Source organism: Peromyscus eremicus, chromosome 11 (assembly GCF_949786415.1).
Source record: "Peromyscus eremicus chromosome 11, PerEre_H2_v1, whole genome shotgun sequence".
Classification (NCBI taxonomy): Eukaryota; Metazoa; Chordata; class Mammalia; order Rodentia; family Cricetidae; genus Peromyscus; species Peromyscus eremicus.
The window spans coordinates 5607156-5626916 of NC_081427.1; the positions used below are offsets into that span (position 1 = coordinate 5607156).

Below are 19761 nucleotides of genomic sequence, written 5' to 3' on the forward strand. Positions count from 1 at the left end.
GATGGGGAAATCTACAGAGAAAACTAAACCAAACTAGTGGAAACTCATGAACTTTAGACCAACAACTTTGGAGCCTACATGGGACTGGACTAGGCCTTCTGCATAAGCAAGACAGTTGTATAGCTTGGTCTGTTTAAGGGGCCCCTATAGTGGGATCAGGATCTACCCCTGGTGCATGAACTGGCTTTTTGGAGCAGTTGCCTATGGTGGGACACCTTGCACAGCCTTGATGGGGGGGGGGGGTGTTGGACCTGTGTCAACTGAATGTATCAGGCTTTGCTGACTCCCCATTGGGAAGCCTTGCCTTTTCAGAGGAGGGGATGAAAGGTGGGAGGGGAGAGAAGGCTGGCAGGGAGCAGGAGGAGGGAAGAGAGGAGGATCTGTGGTTGGTATGTAAAATGAATAAAAAATTTCTTAATAAAAAAATTATGAGCTGGGCAGTGGTGGAGCACACCTTTAATCCCAGCACTTGGAAGGCAGAGGCCAGCCTGGTCTACAGAGCGAGATTCAGGACAGGCACCAAAACTACACGGAGAAACCCTATCTCAAAAAACCAAAAAAAAAAAAAAAAAAAATGGAAAAAGGAATGTGGGGTTGATGCATATGAATGAGATGATTTAAATATTTTAACGCAAATTACAATATTTAATGTAAACAAGCAAAATGATTTGGTCAAACTTTGTTTCTTTTTTATTTTTTTAAGAGTATTTTTTGAATTATATATACATGTGTGTCTCTGGGTGGGTAAGAGGGCATCAGATTTCCTAAAGCTGGAGTTACAGGGGATTGTGAGGGACCAGAAGCAAATGCTGGGAACTGAACCTGAGCCCTCTGCAAGAACAATACTTGCTCTTATCCATTGAGCCTTAAGTTGATCAAACTTTGTATTAGAAAAAAATTTATCCTAATATCACAACTGGATTCTAAATGGTTTAGCCGTGTTACCTGGTAGCTTATTGGCATGTGAAAACATTTATCAGACAATGTGTGTCTGTAGGTAGGAGTCTTCTGCAGGTTAAAGATAAATGAGAAAACCCCAAGTGTAGTAAAGAATGGCATAAGATTCTGACTCGTATTAAGTCTAACTATCCCATTCTGGTCTGAATGATTCCAATCTACATAGAATGTTCATTTATTTCTACCGAGAACAATCCCCCTCTGCTTTTAGGGGGAAACTGTTCCAGAACGTTTTCTGTGTGCCCCGTGTCTTCCCCTTCTCATAATTCTTCCTGCTTTGGAAATGGGCTTGTGGAGAGGGTTGGCTTGCTCTTGGTGGGCAATGAAGGAAATCCATGCTCTTATTCCCTCTCTCCATATGCCCTGTCCATGGGAGCTGAGTCAGCAGATCCGGCAATGGATGCTGTTGAGCAAATATGAATCACTGTAAGAGCTGCATGCAAATGAGGTCTTCTGAATTCTTCTTCCAGGAGAATGAATGCATGAGAATTAAAATTTTAGGAGACTGCTATTACTGTGTTTCCGGACTCCCTATATCTCTCCCTAACCACGCCAAGAACTGTGTGAAAATGGGATTGGATATGTGTGAAGCCATAAAGTAAGTGTATCACTCAGAAATACTGTTTTAGGGCAGAACAATTTTGAGTTGTATTTCTCACTGCAGCTCTTTCTATTTTCTGTGTTCTGGCACTAACTGTACACTTAAGGATAAATATGAGGAAATAGATCTACTGGCATGAGAGTTCCTCAGTCCAGAGAAAGACACTTGTGTTTAGGGTCATTGTTATCAACCACTGATTTCAGAGATACTGAGTTAATAAAGTTTGTTTCAAAGCTGATTCAAACAAACTTCACTTACTGGTCCCACATTTTGTTTTACTTGTTGATCTCTGGAATGATTCCTGAGCTGATAAAAGTAGTTTTCTTTCTTACACCCCAAATAATGGGTGACAGACTGGGCATCTCTCCTCCATTCTGGGAATTCTTTGTTCTCTCTCTCTTTCTCACCTGAAGGGACAGCGTTTGTATTCCCATTATTGAAGCATAAGATGAGTCAGGAAGTCTAGTGAAGGGATACCCTTTGGGGGAAGCCACTTACTTTTTACATCAGTAGCCATTTGGGGGCAATTTTAGCATGCTCCAATGCCATCATTATGCCACACCCCAGGCCATTGTGACATGCTAATGGTTTTCTTTACTGGGATGTACGATGACAATCATCTGTTCTTCGCAATGTGATGCTGTCAATCTGTGTTTTCTTCCTCGTTTCCCCTTGAGGAATTCTCCCCAAGTGCTAGGATCATCTTCCTGGACACTCCTTTTGTAATAACATCTTAAGTTATAAATAAGTAAGCATTGCCCAACATTTCTATCTCCACTTCAGAGAAATTCTTCATTGGCCTCTGTTAATGGTTATCAATAGTCATGAAATATTAGAGACAATTTTTAATTACATTCCTTTTCATAATATATTATTAAAGCCTTTAAAATTATTTTCCTTTTTAATTAAAGAATGTGTTCAATTGATAAGATTTAACCTTATGATTACATTTTAAAGATCCGTATCTGTGCTGAAGTTATTAAGCATCCCAATAAGTTATATTGTTCGTTTGCTATCGTTTATCAGGGACATAAGAAGCACTAAAATTGAAAATGGTATTTGAAATGGGGTCTGATACTGCAAGACAGTAATGTTCAGACATTTGGGGTTGAACACATAGCAGAAAGTCACATACAATGGGTCAGTTCTTGATACATGCCAGTGGGAAATATGAAGACAGTGGCCCAAAATGCTTTGTCACCACTGACAACTCCAAGCAAATCCTGGAGCTTTGGGTCTACTTCTAGAGTGGTTGGGAGATCATACCCTTCCTCTTGCTCCAAAACAACAAATGGTCCTCTGCCATGGGAGGGTCCCTGGTGGCATTGCCCAAAGTCTGAGAGGTTTTGGATAATAAAATGCAGTGAGATTGGCCATGCACTAAATGAATAAAAGGGTACTACTGAAATATGAACATTTTTCTTCTCTTTAGGAAAGTGAGGGATGCTACAGGGGTTGACATCAACATGCGTGTAGGAGTGCATTCTGGGAATGTCCTGTGTGGGGTGATTGGTCTCCAGAAGTGGCAATATGATGTGTGGTCTCATGACGTCACTTTAGCCAACCACATGGAAGCTGGAGGAGTCCCTGGGTAAGACAAACCTTGAGTTTTTCTCTTTGAGCTGGTGGCTCAATTAGACATGCAGGCCAACAAGATGATCCTGGATTGCTGAGCTTTAGATGGCTACTCTTGCCTGTGCTGGTCTCATGATTCCTATGTCAAGTGGCCTCTTACGAAAATCATTTGGCCTTGCTCTCAGGTTAGAGTTAGAGTGTGTACTTAGAATGTAAAAAACTCTAGATTTATTCCCTAGCAACACACACACACACACACACACACACACACACACACACACACACACACATACACACACACACAGGCTCAAGCCCCAATTCTACAAGTCGTTTAGGCTGTTGTCAAACATTATGGATATCACATAGTGAATTCTAAACCTTTATTTGTTTGCAAATTGACGAATATTGACCTGAATTGCCGTTGCATGATTTAGCACAGGAATAGCATCACTCTAGAAGTGGTGTATCTACAAGTAGGATGAGACTAAGGACCACAAGCAGCCATAGAATCCACGTATCTACAAGCAGTATCATGAGCAGCCATAGAATCCACTGTGGTTGGATGTCGGTCATGTGACTATCAAATGTGAGGGCCGTGATGCTAAGAAGCACAAGAGCAAGCATGGCGGAGGAAGTCCGTGCTCTCATACAGCTGAGCACTTCTGCTAGCACATCCTGGGTGCAGATGTTAACAGATACTCTCACATGAACATTTGGTATAATCCAATGTTTTCTGATGAGGTTCACCACACCTACTGTACAGGTTTCTGTGAGCACAAAGAATCTGCAAGTGTTAGTCACTGGTGACCTCTACATGCCATTCTGCAAAGTAATGGCCAGTACAATATGAACTTCCATTGAAGTCAATATCTCCGAGGACACACTGGTTTTCCTTCACCTAGAAGAGAAATTATTCCCCAAACCACAAACTAATAGAACACTTTTCTTTATATTTATCCCTTTACATGTTTAAAATTCAATTTCAGACGTGTTCACATTTCTTCAGTCACTCTGGAGCACTTGAACGGGGCTTATAAAGTGGAGGAAGGAGATGGTGAAGTAAGAGACCCGTATTTAAAACAGCACTTGGTGAAAACCTACTTTGTAATCAACCCCAAGGTCAGTACCACTGTACAGTGTAGATAATGAGCTCATTATTTCTGTGATTGGGAAGCAGGTAGTGGAAGTATTGTTGCAGGTAATGCTTTTAGCTAAGAAATGGCTAAATTTTCACTCTTAAAACCACTTTAAATGCAATGGCTTGATTATAGAAGACATTTTGTAATGATGAATTCAAATATTTATTCAGAAAATAGTTGAAATGTATTAGCTGTCTGTATGCTGAGGGGATGGATGAAGGACACTGGTTAGGATTATTGTCTGTTGTGTTAGTGTGTTTTGTTGCATAATGCTGCCTATGAAAAGCTTTCAGTCTGCATAGCTTTGAAACCTGTGAGTTGAGAAGAAATAGAGATTTTTATTGAAGCCATCAAAACATAAAAATCTAGTGAGATATAATAAGATAAGTGAATGGAAAAAGAGAGAGAAATGTTCATGATTAACAAGTAAATCTCATAATCCATTTGTGTGAAAACTTAGATACCTATAGACCTGCTCCCCTTGTGTACCAAGAGAGCCATCACCCTGGAAATAGGCAGACAGGAGGACACTGTCTCTTCTTGTGTCCACACTGCCTCTAAGATGAGATCGAGGGACTCAGAGCTTTTAACGCTGCTCACTTCTCTCAAATTCCTGCCGAATGGGTATTATCATCATAAGACCCTGAAGCGCTGGGCAGTTGTCTAACGGTCTCCAAGTGGCACAGCTGGTAAATGGTACAGAAAGCAGGAATATGAGCTTCTGAGCCATGCCAACCAAGTTCACAAAATCAAGATCAAATCCATGAACATTTGTCTACAATTGCTTCCCTGTAGCCTGGGTTTCACCTTTTAAGGACACACTTATAATTAGCTTCACTGTTGATCTGGAGGCAAATGTCTGATGAGTATCATGAGTGGCAAGCAGTGAATAAGTGACAGGAAGATGTGGGCAAGAACATGTATTCAGGCCAAGAGCACCAAAACACCTCGTATGATCAACACAGCCAAACCTAGTTATAAGACCATCCAATCAAACTAGAGCAGATCCCTAGTTCCTCTGAAGGGTTCATTTTGTGCGTTATCATCCATTAATATATCTAACACTTCTACTAAGTTTCTATTGCAGGTGAGTTTTACTGTCTAAAGAAAAAGCAATTGACTGGGCCAAATGAGGCTGGAGCAGGACCAGGGGAGGGAGCAGGGAGGTTGGAGTGTACCAGTTTTGATGCTGTTTCTCCTCCAAAGGGAGAGCGACGGAGTCCCCAGCACCTCTTCAGACCTCGCCACACTCTAGATGGGGCCAAGATGAGGGCATCTGTCCGCATGACACGGTACTTGGAGTCCTGGGGAGCAGCCAAGCCCTTTGCACATCTGCACCACAGGGACAGCATGACCACAGAGAACGGGAAGATTAGCACCACGGTATGCCTGCCTCAGAGCCATGGGCATGGTGGGAGGGCTGGGAGCTCCTCCAGTAGCAAAAGACTGTGAATCTCCAGCCAGAATGCTTGTCCACAGTGGTGGTTACCTGAGTCCATGGGGCCATGGAATCTAACACAGAGGCACTCTGCTCTTCAACTCCATAACCCAACATATTTACCCTACTGACTGTGACAAAACTATTTAACCAAGTTCTTTTTTATCTTACAAAGTAGAATACCATGAGCATATTAATGGGAGTAGACATGAAGGCAGATATTCTGCTCATGGGCATTACCAAGACTATTCAAAACCCAGATGCGCTGGCTCTGTAACAGCAGTGCCTGCCCCATCACTGTGGGTCCCTGTTCTGGTTCCAGCCAGAAACACCAAAGGTCCTAACAATGGGGACTGGTGCAATAAGATGCAGGAAAGAATACAGAAAATCGATCTAGAGTAGAAAGAGTAACACGGTTCGATGATTGACATAATCCCAACAGTAGACTTCCGTCTTGAGACTCAGTCCAGCTTCGCGTGTAATGCAGTGAGTGAATCAGGGTGCAGTTGAGATGTGATGTGATGTTCTGTGATTCTCACTGGCTGAGAATGAGCATGGCAGCCTGTCAGGTGAAAGTCAAGTTCCTCTTCCCTCCTCCCCCTGCCTCAGAGTCTGGCAACAAATCCTTAAGTCCAGTGGGTGGAGGCTGTGGATTAACTGTATCTGCTTTTACAACTTCTCCACAGTTTTTTGAATAATTTACGTTATTTTTGAGATTATCCTATAATTAAATCATTTCCCCCTTCGCTTTCTGCCCTCCAAACCCTCCCCTGTATCCCTCCTTGTTCTCTTTCAAATTCATAGACTCTTTTTTCATTAATAGTCTTCACATACTTAACTTAAAAATTGATGTAAACCAAGAGAAGATGTGAGTGATCCATCATCAGAGGTCAGTGGTGGGGCAGGTGCCTGGAGTTAACGTTCTAATGGGCAGTGGGAGACCACAGTGGAGTAAGACAATGAATTAGGTTACTTCAAGTACAATAAGCCCCGTGAGGAAGGTACATTTAAGTGTATCAGGAAGTGAATGGTGTCTGCTCTGGGTGGAAAGTCTCAGGGGAAGAGCAAAACAAACTGAAAGGAGCCGTCGGGAGAGCAAGGTCGAGTCCCTCAGAGGAGTGAGTGTGGAGTCTGGTGGGGGCAGAGGGGAGGTGGGAGTGTCTGGGAAGTCATCAACAACCAGCAAAAGGAAGGTGTCTAAGGTGAGGTGATAGGGTTAAGAGTTCATATGAAACTTTTGGGGTATCTCAAACTAGGGAGTATGGTTGATATATTGTGTACCCCAATAAACTTATCTGGGGGTCAGAGAATAGGACAGCCATAACATTATATATAGGATAATCTCAATAGAGGTTAGGCAATGGTAGCACATACCTTTAATCCTAGCATTCCAGAGGCAGAGATCCACCTGGATCTCTGTGAGTTTAAAGCCACACTAGAAACAGCCAGGCATGGAAGTGATGGCAGAAAGCAGGAAGGTATATAAGGTGTGAGGACCAGGAACTAGAGCTGGTTAAGCTTTTAGGCTTTCAAGAAGCAGTTCAGCTGAGATCCATTTGGATAAGGACTCAGAGGCTTCCAATCTGAGGAAACAGGATCAGCTGAGGAATTGGTGAGGCGAGGTTGGCTGTGGTTTGTGTTCTGCTTCTCTGATCTTCCAGCATTCACCCCAATACCTGGCTCCAGGTTTGATTTAATAAGACCTGTTAAGATTCATGCCACAAAGGAGGAATGTGACAAATGTATGCTTTGGAGTGATGGAGCATGACTGCAGAGTTTCCAAGGGAGAGCAATGACCTCTCCTGCTAAGAATGCAGCAGCAGACACTGTGAGAAGCACATTAATGGTCTCCTTGGAAAGTGGAGCAAATGAGACTTGATGGTGAAATGGATCCACACCACCAGCAGGTCCCACAGCTGGACAAATGATGATTAACTGAGCTGACCAATGCAAAGGAAGTGGGTTACTTAAAACGGCAAAACCAAGACCTTTCTAGTAACCACCATCAAATTGACTTGTCTTCCACGTATCTAACTCCAACAAGGAAGAACATGGGTGGTTTTGCAAGCCTGAAACTTATGGGGGAGGTTGAAACTGGAGGTACCACCATGAGGCTGTGGTTGTAGTTGGCGGTGGGGCTGAGGAGCAGGGTGAAATCATCAGGAGAGAGGGATCCGTTATGGGAGGCCTGAGGTATCCTGAGTCTTCCAACACTCAGGACACTTAGAAAAGGCATCCTAGAACTCTAGTGTCCAGTTGCCAATTAAAATCAATATTCCCAGTCACAAAAAGCATGAAGCAGAAGTTTCTTTGAATTTACTGTTCTAGCTTTTACTTTTAATTCCACTACAAGTGTACAAATGTGTCCCTGTGGTTGGTCAGTCTGTCTTTCTTTCTTTCTTTTTTGAAACTCTTGCTGTTATTGTGAAGTGAGATATCTACCTGTCAGCCCTGACCTGTGTCTCCCTTTCACTCCTTCTGGAACTTCCATTGATCATGTGACATTTCTTCTTTCTGACCGTTGTCTCTTGAGTCCACACATTTAACCAGTGATGCCATTTCTTACAGCCTGCATTAGTGGTCAGCCCTTGGATGGACCACACACGTTTGCAGTTCCTTATATTTTTTAAAGACCATCTAATGTGTGTGTGACACCACGGTTGATTTCCAGATGACTGCGAGTCTCTGACAACTCCATTGAGGACTTCTGGAGGCCACCATTTAAAGCCAGATCTGAACATTTCAAGATTGTAAACTTAAAAAAACAAACAAACTGTGCTGTTACTCCCAGGATCCCCATGTCCTATGTTTATGAATTATACCAACATTTTAAGTGTTAATGATAAGACCTTTTTCTTCAGATGGGTTATCACCTAGTTATTTAAACTATATTCACCATGATGGGTTATCACTTAGTTATTTAAACAATATTCACCATGATAAAAGAAGAAATATGTGCCATCTCAGAATCATTGCCACGTTCTTCCTGAAAGATGTTTTTGACACTAATTGAGTTTCTTTTTTTTAATTGCAGGATGTGCCAATGGGTCAACATAATTTTCAAAATCGCACCTTAAGGTATGGCTTGTCGTTAACTATTAATTTCTACAGGCATATTGCTTGTTATTTATTTCTGAGAGTAATTATCATCAGTTAGAGCCATTAAAAGTGTCTTCCAAAAGAGCAGCTACCATGAAGAGCCCTATCAAATTACTCCCAGCTTCTAAAAATAAGAATATTAGTGTCTTGTTAATAGGCTTGAGAGAGAGAAAAGGAAAACACCACCTGCTCAACTCTTTGCGCATTAAATGTTTTCTTGAAATCACTCTTCCGATTAGAGATAGAGTTTTTAAAAACCTGAATTGTTTTATATTTTTTCAATTGCTACTTAGAATCTATGTTTGTTTTGAATCCCAAAGTTGACCCAAACTGCCCACCCTCCTCAAAATGGAAAATCTTTTCAAGAATTTCCTCATGTGCCCTGCCACTGTCCACAATAAAATCATATTGCTGTGCTGTCCTTTTTGTTTAATTTTATGTGTTTGAGTGTTTTTGTGCATGTATTTATGTGCACCACATTCATGTAGTGTCCACAGAGGCCAAAAGAGGGTGACTGAGTCCCTGGGGCTGGAGGTTCAGATGGTTGGAAACTATCACATGAGTGCTGGGAACTGAACCTAGGTCCTCTGCAGTGGTAACAGGTGTTGTTAACCATGGAGCTATCGCTCTGGGCCCCACTACAATTTTAACCCCACCCCCTCTACCTTTCATTTTACTGTAATATTGGAATAATTAATGTAAGGTGTTAGCACAAAAGTTAAGGCAACTTTCCGTTCCCTACAAAGCTGCCTTTGAGGTTTACAGAAATGGAAGAAAAATATAAGATCCAACATATTCCCTTGTAGAATACTCATCGTATCCAAGTGAAAAGTAAACACACCTGTCGAGCCTGTTTGTTTTCCCAGAACCCTTCCATATGACTGTTGCAATTAACTCTAATTTGTATTTTGCTAATTTGAAATTTTAGCATTGAAATGTAATACTTTCATCCTTATGTTATGAAAATGATAAGGCTCTTGGGATTTTTTTTAAACATGTTATTTTCCCATGATGGATACCATATTAAAGAGAACTTCAAGTAATCTTAAGAAGATCATAAAATATCTCTTTATCTCTAAGATACCTTGAGAAGGCATCACCTGCCTGAGGCTGGTAGGATGCTCACACATGTGTAAACAGCTCCCCTCAGGAACTTCTGCTATCTGTATTCATCACCTTGCAGCTCAGTTTCAATGGACAAGATACAGTGGGAAATGCTTCATAGGAACCCAGCACCGGGCAGGGAGGTGAATTTAGTGGCCTCTAAGCATGTGCAGAGAACACAGCTTTTGAGTAGGGCTCAGTGGGCTTCCTCCCACACTTCTGGGCTCTGTGACCTGGAACCTTACAAACTTTTCTGAGGTATTTGTCTGACCAGGACACTGATTTCTCATGACATCTTCTATGCCTCTTTAAGTGGACTTGCACAGGATGTAGGGTTGGACAGATCTGAGGAAGAAAGCAATCTAGATGAGTGTTGACACATTGGAAAGCAGGATTGGAGCACTGAGCAGTGGGGAAACTGAGCTCAGATTCAGGGGCTAGTGGAAGGTCAGAGAAATCAGCGGTGCGAATCAAAGGGACCTAGTCAATCAAGATGTCTTGGTGATTGGAACAACATGGTGTATAGGTGCCTTATCCTCTTCACAGTGGAGGTCACACAAATGAGAAATCTGTGTCTACATCAGAATCATCATGGAGCTAGTCGATTCTAAGACTCATCATAACATGTACCTTGTGGCTACTTCACGTTACATTTAAAATGGTGAGCCCTGCATGGGCAGTATTCACTAACACTGAGCAGATTAATGGAGCTAATACCTTAGCTTGACCTCTCAGGAAATAAGTATATTTGCCTGTGAGCCCTGAGTTAACTGTGCATTTCCTTAGACTTGGCCAGACTGTGAAAAAGAAAACCACTGAAGTCCAGAAACTCCAGCCTCATCATGGAACTGAAAATTTTAAATAAGGGTCTAAATACATCACTTGGAGTCTGTAAATGAGGGTGCATGTCCACACCAGATGATTGCTAAAGGTCTTTATTTAAAAAAAAAATATGTGAAGGGGATGGAGGTGAGACTTGATGGTAGAGCACAGGATGATCCTGCATAAGGCACTGTGAGTTCCCAGTACCAAACCCAAACAAAATGGGCCCCAAACCAATGTGCCTTCTTCAAATGGATTTGAATTTAGTGTACTTAAACCTCATAATTGATTTGGCTTGATGTGTACAGTTGGCTCACTTCATGTCATTTTTGTTTTAGAATGAAATCTGCCCTTGACCTTTTAGAGAATGACAGAGACACAAAGTCAAAATATAGACTGTGGGAATACAAACATCACTGTGTCTCACTGACAGTTCTTTGAGATTTAATTACAGATAAATGATAAGTGTGACCTGATATGTTTGTTAGTGATCTTATCTGTGTGTATAGGCAAATAGGACCTCAGGAGAGTGCCAGTGTTATTCCAGATTAAATATACCCATTTAGTATTGAACCATCTATGTTCCTGTGTGTGAAGACAGGCATGGCCTCGTTTAGACTGGCTAGCAAGGGCCAACCTGTGCCTTTAATCTTTCCAGTAGATATTTAACTTTTAAAATAGATGCCAACCTCACTGTCTCCTTTATGCCATTCTCATGTGAATTATCCATCTTTGGCGGGGGGAAGGAACTTTATTTAGCATAGTTCACTTAAGAACTGCCTCATGATGGCTGAAGATCACCTTCCGCAAGACCAAGTATGGTAATCTGTAAGTCTACAAACAGAAGCAGGCTGTCTATGAGTGTGACTTTTGCCAACCTCAGAATACTTACATTTAAGCCTAACAATTATACTAAATATATTATATAGAAATGATATAGAGAATATTATATAGAGAATGACAGAGACACAAAGTCAAAATATAGACTGTGGGAATACAAACATCTTTGTTTAGAAAATGTCTAAACAAAGACTGTAGCTTTGCAAATTCTTGGAAACTGGTCGAGAAATACATCAAATATAGGAATGACTAACATAATCAAATTTCTCTAGGGTTATTTCTACAGCCAGTGTGATTTAATCATAAAATGCATCAGACCGGGGCTGCAATTCCAGAGTTGGTACATCACTTAGGGAAGAAAGGTTCTTTCAAATCTAACACCAGGTACTCTCAGTGGTGATTTGAAAGTCCAGTGAGTTTTACAGAATAGTAAGCCAATGTATTTACTACAGTAAGCTTTATGGTCAACTTCTTCAGTCCATAGTGTAGTATATGCTTTGTTACCATGAGAACCAGCCTAATGTTTATCTTCCCACTAACATTCTCACTCATAATGTTTCCTTTTTCATATAGGACTAAGTCACAGAAAAAGAGATTTGAAGAAGAATTGAATGAAAGGATGATCCAGGCAATTGACGGGATCAATGCACAAAAGTGAGTGTTTTTATCCTCAATCAGCTTATATCAAAGTCTAATGTGTTAATTCAGTGTAGCATTTTCCAAGTGTCTCCTAGCCAGCGCTGCCATCCTTACCATGGCGAACCCAAGTGTCTCAGACCATTCATCAATTTCTTCCCAGTGCCCTTCGTAGTAGCTCCTGTTAGTAGGATTTCTGTCATGCAGTTAAAAAACAAATAAGTTTTGCCTAGAAAACAGCCACCTGGCCACTTAGTAACAAACAGTATGGCAAGTAGTTATACAGAGAAAAATTTTGTGACAGGTCATGTGCTTTGCTTTTATTTTTTAAATTACGTGATTCCCTTTCTTCCCTCCAATTGTTCCCATGTATCCCTTTGCTCACTCTCTCAAATCCATGGCCCATATTTGTTGGCCCAGGTTGTTTGTTGATACATAGTTTAAAATTAATAAGCATGGAGAAACTTAGATTTGTCATGAAACTCATCTCTGTCATAAAGGAACTCACCTGTGCCATAGGAGGACTTGGCTGTCATATAAAGTCAGCTATGACATAGGACCTCATCTGTGTTACAGAGACTATTCCCTGTGTCACAGAGGACCTCACTTGAGTTAGAGAGGACTTAACTGTGCTGTAGAGAGACTCATCTATGTCATAGAAGACTTACCTGTGTCATGGGAGGGACTCACCTGTATAATAGGACTCAGCTGTGCCATAGAGGACCTCACCTATGTCTCAGAAGATCTAATAGCAAGCCAAAAGCAGGTGGAATATCCAGCATGCTTAGACAATCAGTGCTTTTTAAATATTCAATTATAATGAGCAACAGCAGGTCTACACGAGAAAATGTTTACAGAAAATTTTCCGTCTTTAAAGTAATCTACTTCACTTACTACATCAAAGTTGATTTTTTGACAAGTAAAATGACTTTCACCTTCAATTAATATAGCATCATGTAAAGTTGCAAGACCTCAGTTGTCTATCTTTGCAAAATGCATGTTTGTTCTAAATTGTCCCGTACAGATATTCAGAATATGCACAGTGTTTATGAAAGAGCCCCAGGTGTGTGTTGTGCGTGCAGCATGGGTGTCAGGCTACCTTGTCTGTACAGTGAGGCAACTTGATCAGGTGAGCTGCAAGAAAGATATGCAGGGTATAGTTGTTACCACCTGTCGGAGCTCCTTCCTGTGTCCAAGGGGGCAAGGCCTTCCATCAGCCTGCACTCTCGGGGCTCATGAGCAGAGCCTGGGAAGCCTCACTCTGGCTTGACTTCTGCTCCAGTGGACACTTCAGCATTCCATAAAGAAGCAAACCATGACCTGCAAGCTACCAGCAGCCAAAACCGAGGAACATGGAAAGTCATCCAACTAGAGAGAACAACAGGGGATTGTAGCTTGAGTTTTCCTGTCTTGCCCACAGTCAGGCCAAATCTCTTTCACCTGCCAGTCCCACAGCCTCTCAGACCCGACCAAGTAAACACAGAGACTTATGTTGCTTTCAAACTGTATGGCCGTGGCAGGCTTCTTGCTAACTGTTCTTATAGCTTAAATTAATCCATTTCCTTTAATCTATACCTTGCCACATGGCTCGTGGCTTACCAGCATCTTCACAAGCTGTTTCTCATCGTGGTGGCTGGCAGTGTCTCTCTGACTCAGCCTTCCACTTCCCAGCTTTATTCTCCTCCTTGCCCCGCCTATACTTCCTGCCTAGCCAACAGCCAATCAGTGTTTTATTGATTAATTAGCAACACATTTGCCATACATCCCACAGCAGGGGACGCTCTGTTCACCCGAGAATAACACACATTAGAAGAAAGAGGACCAAGTGTCCATTGACAGAGTTTAACACCAGTAATAATAACAATAGTAACACTAAAATTCCAAGCTCTAACCCAGCCTCAGTGTGTGCTCAGGTAGGACCCCAACATTCCAAGCTGCTTCTGTCCTCCCAAAGAGTGGTTAGACAGTGCTACGGTGGCCTTGCTTCATTGTTAAGGTTAACTTTGAACTGTTGATTTTCTTTGCGTCATTATAATTCAAACACATGCACTTAAAAATGGCAGGTTCCCATGCAGATTTTTGCCTAAGGAATGCTTCCTGATGTCTTAACTGCTTCTGTCGTAAGTTTCCCAACTGAAATAGAGAAGAACTCCGTGCTGTTCTTGAAACAGAAAAGGGAACTGTTTAAAGGGAAGCTCTTTGGCCTTTGGGTTGGGTTGGCTTTGATTATGTGTTGTTGTGCCCTAACCATTAACTCCTGTTGGTTTTGGTATAATGATCTTTTGGTTTCCACCTAAGGATGCTATTGGGACTAGATTACCAATTAGTGTTTCTTGTCCTTTATATAAAACAGTGATTTCTCTGCAGATTGGCATGTATTCAGTTCAGCATCAGAGCAACAGGCTCCCACACCAACCTTTCTTTCCTGGGTATGTGCCCAGAGCTCAGGGTCAATCGCTTCTGTCTGATCTGAGATGGCCAGTCCTATCAAGTCCAGCCCCGTTCCTATGACCTCATTAACCTTAACAATACCCAAGAGGCCCCCACATCCTAGTCCAGCTGTGTTAGAGGTCAGGGCCTCAACATATGGAATGGAGGAAGACACGAACATTTAATACACAATAGAGTGGCTGCCTCTCTGCCTCATGGCTTCGGTTGTTTCAGAACTTGCCTTCCAGTGCACAATATTCTAAGTGAGGATGGAGGAGCTGCTTCTGCCTTCTTCACACAGGCTCTTACTTGTAATCTCTTTTATTTTTCCTAGACCTAGAAAGATAAATCACAGAAGCAAAACCACCATAAATTAACAGGGAAGCATGGACAGCGTAGGCTGGGCGTAGCTGCGGTTTCTTTCTGCCATACGTTACATCAGATGGGAAACATCGGGAGACCATGGATACCACATATACATTTCCTGTTCTCTCCGTTACTACTGTCTGCCCCGTCCTCCTCTCTCCTCCCTTCTTCTCTCCTTCTACTCTCTCTTCCCCTGACTCTTTTCCTCCCTCAATATCCTTTTGATTCCTGTCCTCTCTTGCTCTATAGTTCCAATTTCCAAAAAAAGGATCTGACCTTCTAAGCCCACATAAATTTTTTCTGTTCACTTAGCACAGTCAGGTCTGTGAACAAACCTCGGTGGGAATACTGCAGGTCTAGCATATCAAACAGACAGGTCATAATATTAAATGTGAATGTCTTACAAGTCATTAGAGGGAATGCAGAGCCCTTCAGGGGCTTCACAGAGACTGAGTCTGTGGAAACCACGTAGTCTCTTAATCCGAAGACACCAAAGTCAGATTTGCTCACTGCGTACTGCTTCAGGCAAGCCACAGGTCAGACAGGCCTTGCTGTGGGGAAAGGGAAGTGAGCATGTGGATTTGTTGGGATTAGTTGTTTCGTCAGGGACTCCTGGCTTGTGGGGTACCATGCTGGGCTTAGGCAATGCTAGGCAGGTGAGTCCTGGTCCTGGGGCCTTCCTGTTCACCTGCAGGACACAGAGGCTGTAAACTTAGACATGGAGGCCACACCCTGATGACAAAAGGGAAAACTGATTTTATTTCCAGTTTTTAAAGTTCATTCTTATTTTATTTACAATTTTCTATTTTCTGGAAGCATCTTTAAAATTACATTCTGCTGTTTTGATAAAGGGGGAAAACATTTGGGGTAATTTAACTGCATGTGCTATACATGTTCTGATAAATACAGTTGTGACAGTGAGTATAATAAAATTTATTTGGGGGCCAGTAAGATAGAACAATGGGTAAAGGAGCTTGCCACCAGGCCTGACTACCTAAGTTCAATCCCCAGGACCAGAAAGGACTGATTCCCCCAAGTTATTCTCTAACTTCCATACATCAGCAGTGACGTGTATATGCCTAAGCACACATGTGCACACATGCACACAAAATCCATTAAAACATAATAAAAATCATAAGTAAAATAAAATTTCATTATTATTTTACTTTTTATTTTCTGGATATTTAATAGAAATTAACTCTTGATTTCTAATTTAAAAATTTAAAAACTGCTTACAGAAACTAAAAAAGTGTTAATAAAATAAGAGTGAACCTTAAAAAGTGAAAATAAAATCACAAGTTGAGTTGTGCAATAGTCTCATAAACGAGAGGAAAGTCTACATCAGCTGCAGTAATAAGAAATACCAACGAGGTGGTGTTTTTGAAGCCTGTAGCTCGACCTTCGGTGAAGCAGGGTGGTTGACAATTGCACTTTTAATGGTAGTTCTCCCAGAATACGCCATTGACTCCGCAGCTCAGCTAGAAACAGACTGTTGATAGTCTTGTCTTCTGAGTCAGTCAAGGTGACTTGGTGACAGTCTGATAGTTAGAACAGCAAAAGTATCTTAAGACCCTGGAGGAAATTCCACCTCAGCCTTGCTCATCTCCTGGCTGCTATGTCATTAACCATTGTCAAACATGCAGGCCCACTCCCAGAGGCCTAATCTGGACTCTTGTTGAGTGCTTGGCCAACAGACCATTTCACTTCTTATTGTTCTGGGATTTCTCACAAATCTTTATCCTGTATCTCCCTAATTCAGTGTATTGCAAATATGCTATATTAAGAAATTCGGATCCAGTAAGATGGCTAAGTGGATACATGAGCTTGCTGCCAAGCCTGATGGCCTGAGTTTGATCCCTGGGACCCACACAATAGAAAGTGAGAACCAGCTCCCTCAAGTTGTCCTCTACCCTCCATATACGTGCTGTGGGGCACATGTGCCCCCCCAAATAAATAAATAATAAACAAATAGATAAATATCATTTTTAAAAAGAAATTTTTGTGATTTGGTAATTGTTAAATAGTTATATAATATTTTTGGAAATTTATATAAAACATATTTATCTAAGATCCTAATGCATGTGCTCAGATACATAGATAGGTACATAGATACCTAAATATGAGGATAGACAGATGGATAGGTAGGTAGGTAGGTAGATAGATAGATAGATAGATAGATAGATAGATAGATGATAGATAGATAGATAGATAGATAGATAGATAGATAGACAGATAGATAGAGATAATAAAAATACCAAACAGCCAAATCTAGATGTCAATGTAAATATGTATAGTTATAAACATATGAATATATAAACATATACAGTTCCACATACTTGAGACTATTAAATTTTTCAAGTAGAGAAAGTTTTACTTAAGGAAGCTTAGGAAAGTAGACATGTGCCTCCTTCAATGACTAGTGGGGCAAACCTATCAGTAATGATTTCTTCTTGGTATTTCCAGGTACTTTTCTTGATCAGATTTGGACTGTGGCTTGTATTTCTGTAATCACAAATGTGAGAAATTGGGTCCTTCTGTCTCACCCTTATCTTGTTTTATTGTCAAATGCATGGCCCTATCAGCCATCTTGGGTTCCGTTCCTGTGCTCTGTGCCCAGTGTTGCTGTTGCCTGGGGTTACACTAAGTATCTCAGTGAGAGGCTTTCTCCTTATACTACCCTCACTGTATCTACATGAAACAGATTTGTGAAAATTGATGGTGTGACAGGGTGCACACACCCATATAATTTTTATTTATTTTTCAATATCAGGTTTATGTGCTTAATTTGTAATGTTGTAGGTTTAGGTCAACCAATGGATCTTGATATTGGTATTTTTAGTAATTGTTAGTTGGGTATATTCATTGTACATAGGACGGGGTTCCATTAAGACATTGTCATACCTGTATATAATATATTTTTACCGTATTTCCCTCTACCCCTGTATTCTTTATTCTGTATTCTACCTCCTTTATTCTCACTTTTTTCTTCCTTCCTCAGCTCCCTCTTCCTTGATTCCCATAAACAAATTGCTACTTTAATGAGTCCAGTAACTATGAAAATCAGTATGGAGGTCCCTGAAAAAAACTAAAAATATGATATGTCTATATATGACCTGATTATGCCATTCCTAGGAATATACCCAAGGGACTCTTAAGTCAACAGATCATGGCAGTGCTTGCACATAAATCTTTATTTTCAGCAACTTTTTGAAAACTTTCTTCTGACATGGTTTTTACTCTTGAAATGACATTTAAGTGTTGCTGGAGAATTTCTCTCCAGCTCCCGCCACCAAGTCCCGCCAGTCCCAGAGCCCACTTATAAAATAAACACACAGACTCTTACATTATTTAAACTGCTTGGCCATTAGCTCAGGCCTGTCATTGTCTAGCTCTTACTCTTATATTTAGCCCATTTCCATTAATCTATACATTGCCACTTGGCTTGTGGCTTACCGGTACTTTACATCTTCCTTGTCCTGATGGCGGCTGGCAGTGTCCCCCTGACTCAGCCTCCCACTTCCCAGAATTCTTTTCCTTGTCCCACCTATACTTCCTGCCTAGCCAATGGCCAATCAGTGATTTATTTACTGACCAATCAGCAACACACTTGACATACAGACCATCCCACAGCACTTCAGCTCTGGGAGCCGTAACTCTCAGAAATAGTGGGTCTATGCTTTTTATCAAAGTAGTGTGTAGCCCAGAAACCTCTTTTTTTTTTTTTTAATATGTAGTAGTAAAGAGTAAATTTACCATACAGCCTAATGTGCCGCTGGCACACGTCTCATTCCCGCCATACTGCAGGTCAAATGCACACGCCAGGAACCCGCCAGTAGTTCAAACCCGCATTTTGCGGCATCTAGCCGCCCATATGAGACATGAAGCAGGAACCTGGTTTTGGCTCTGTTTAGAATTGGTTATTAAATATTCTCAGGTTTAAGGTGGAAACTCGAGCCGTTGGGCGCCATTTGTTGCTGGAGAATTTCTCTCCAGCTCCCGCCACCAAGTCCCGCCAGTCCCAGAGCCCACTTATAAAATAAACACACAGACTCTTACATTATTTAAACTGCTTGGCCATTAGCTCAGGCCTGTCATTGTCTAGCTCTTACTCTTATATTTAGCCCATTTCCATTAATCTATACATTGCCACTTGGCTTGTGGCTTACCGGTACTTTACATCTTCCTTGTCCTGATGGCGGCTGGCAGTGTCCCCCTGACTCAGCCTCCCACTTCCCAGAATTCTTTTCCTTGTCCCACCTATACTTCCTGCCTAGCCAATGGCCAATCAGTGATTTATTTACTGACCAATCAGCAACACACTTGACATACAGACCATCCCACAGCATTTAAGGATTTTTGTTGAGTGTGGAAGAAGCAGCAGCTCAAGGTGCTTGCCATAGTCTGAGCACTGAGTGCTGCATACAGCACTTCCCACAGCCAAGGAGAAGGGGCCTCTCTAGGCCCTGAGTCCTCCAGCAGAGGCAGCAGCCATTGGGCTCCAGGACCGCCTGTGTCTACATACGACCTGATTATGCCATTCCTAGGAATATGCCCAAAGGACTCTTAAGTCAACAGATCACGGCAATGCTTGCACATAAATCTTTATTTTTAGCATTTCTTTTGAAAACTCCATTCCAACATGGTTTTTACTCTCTTGAGATGGGAAAGATGATAATAAAAGGATTTTGGGGTGAGTGTGGATAGAGCGTGGACATGGTTGTATCCTTGGAATGACTTCTCTTTTTAGCTATTTA

General features: G+C 41.6%; 1 protein-coding gene across 1 annotated transcript in view; it reads left to right on the forward strand.

The window, feature by feature from the left end:
• Window positions 1–1358: 1358 nt before the first annotated feature.
• The window catches only part of Adcy2 (adenylate cyclase 2), a 109194-nt gene continuing 90791 nt past the window's right edge, over window positions 1359–19761 (forward strand). Inside the window, exons 1-6 of the mRNA XM_059276340.1 lie at window positions 1359–1555; window positions 2991–3149; window positions 4120–4252; window positions 5479–5655; window positions 8745–8788; window positions 12149–12229. Coding sequence (XP_059132323.1) covers window positions 1374–1555; window positions 2991–3149; window positions 4120–4252; window positions 5479–5655; window positions 8745–8788; window positions 12149–12229 — 776 coding nt within the window. The 5' untranslated portion in view covers window positions 1359–1373. The remainder of the gene's footprint in view (window positions 1556–2990; window positions 3150–4119; window positions 4253–5478; window positions 5656–8744; window positions 8789–12148; window positions 12230–19761) is intronic.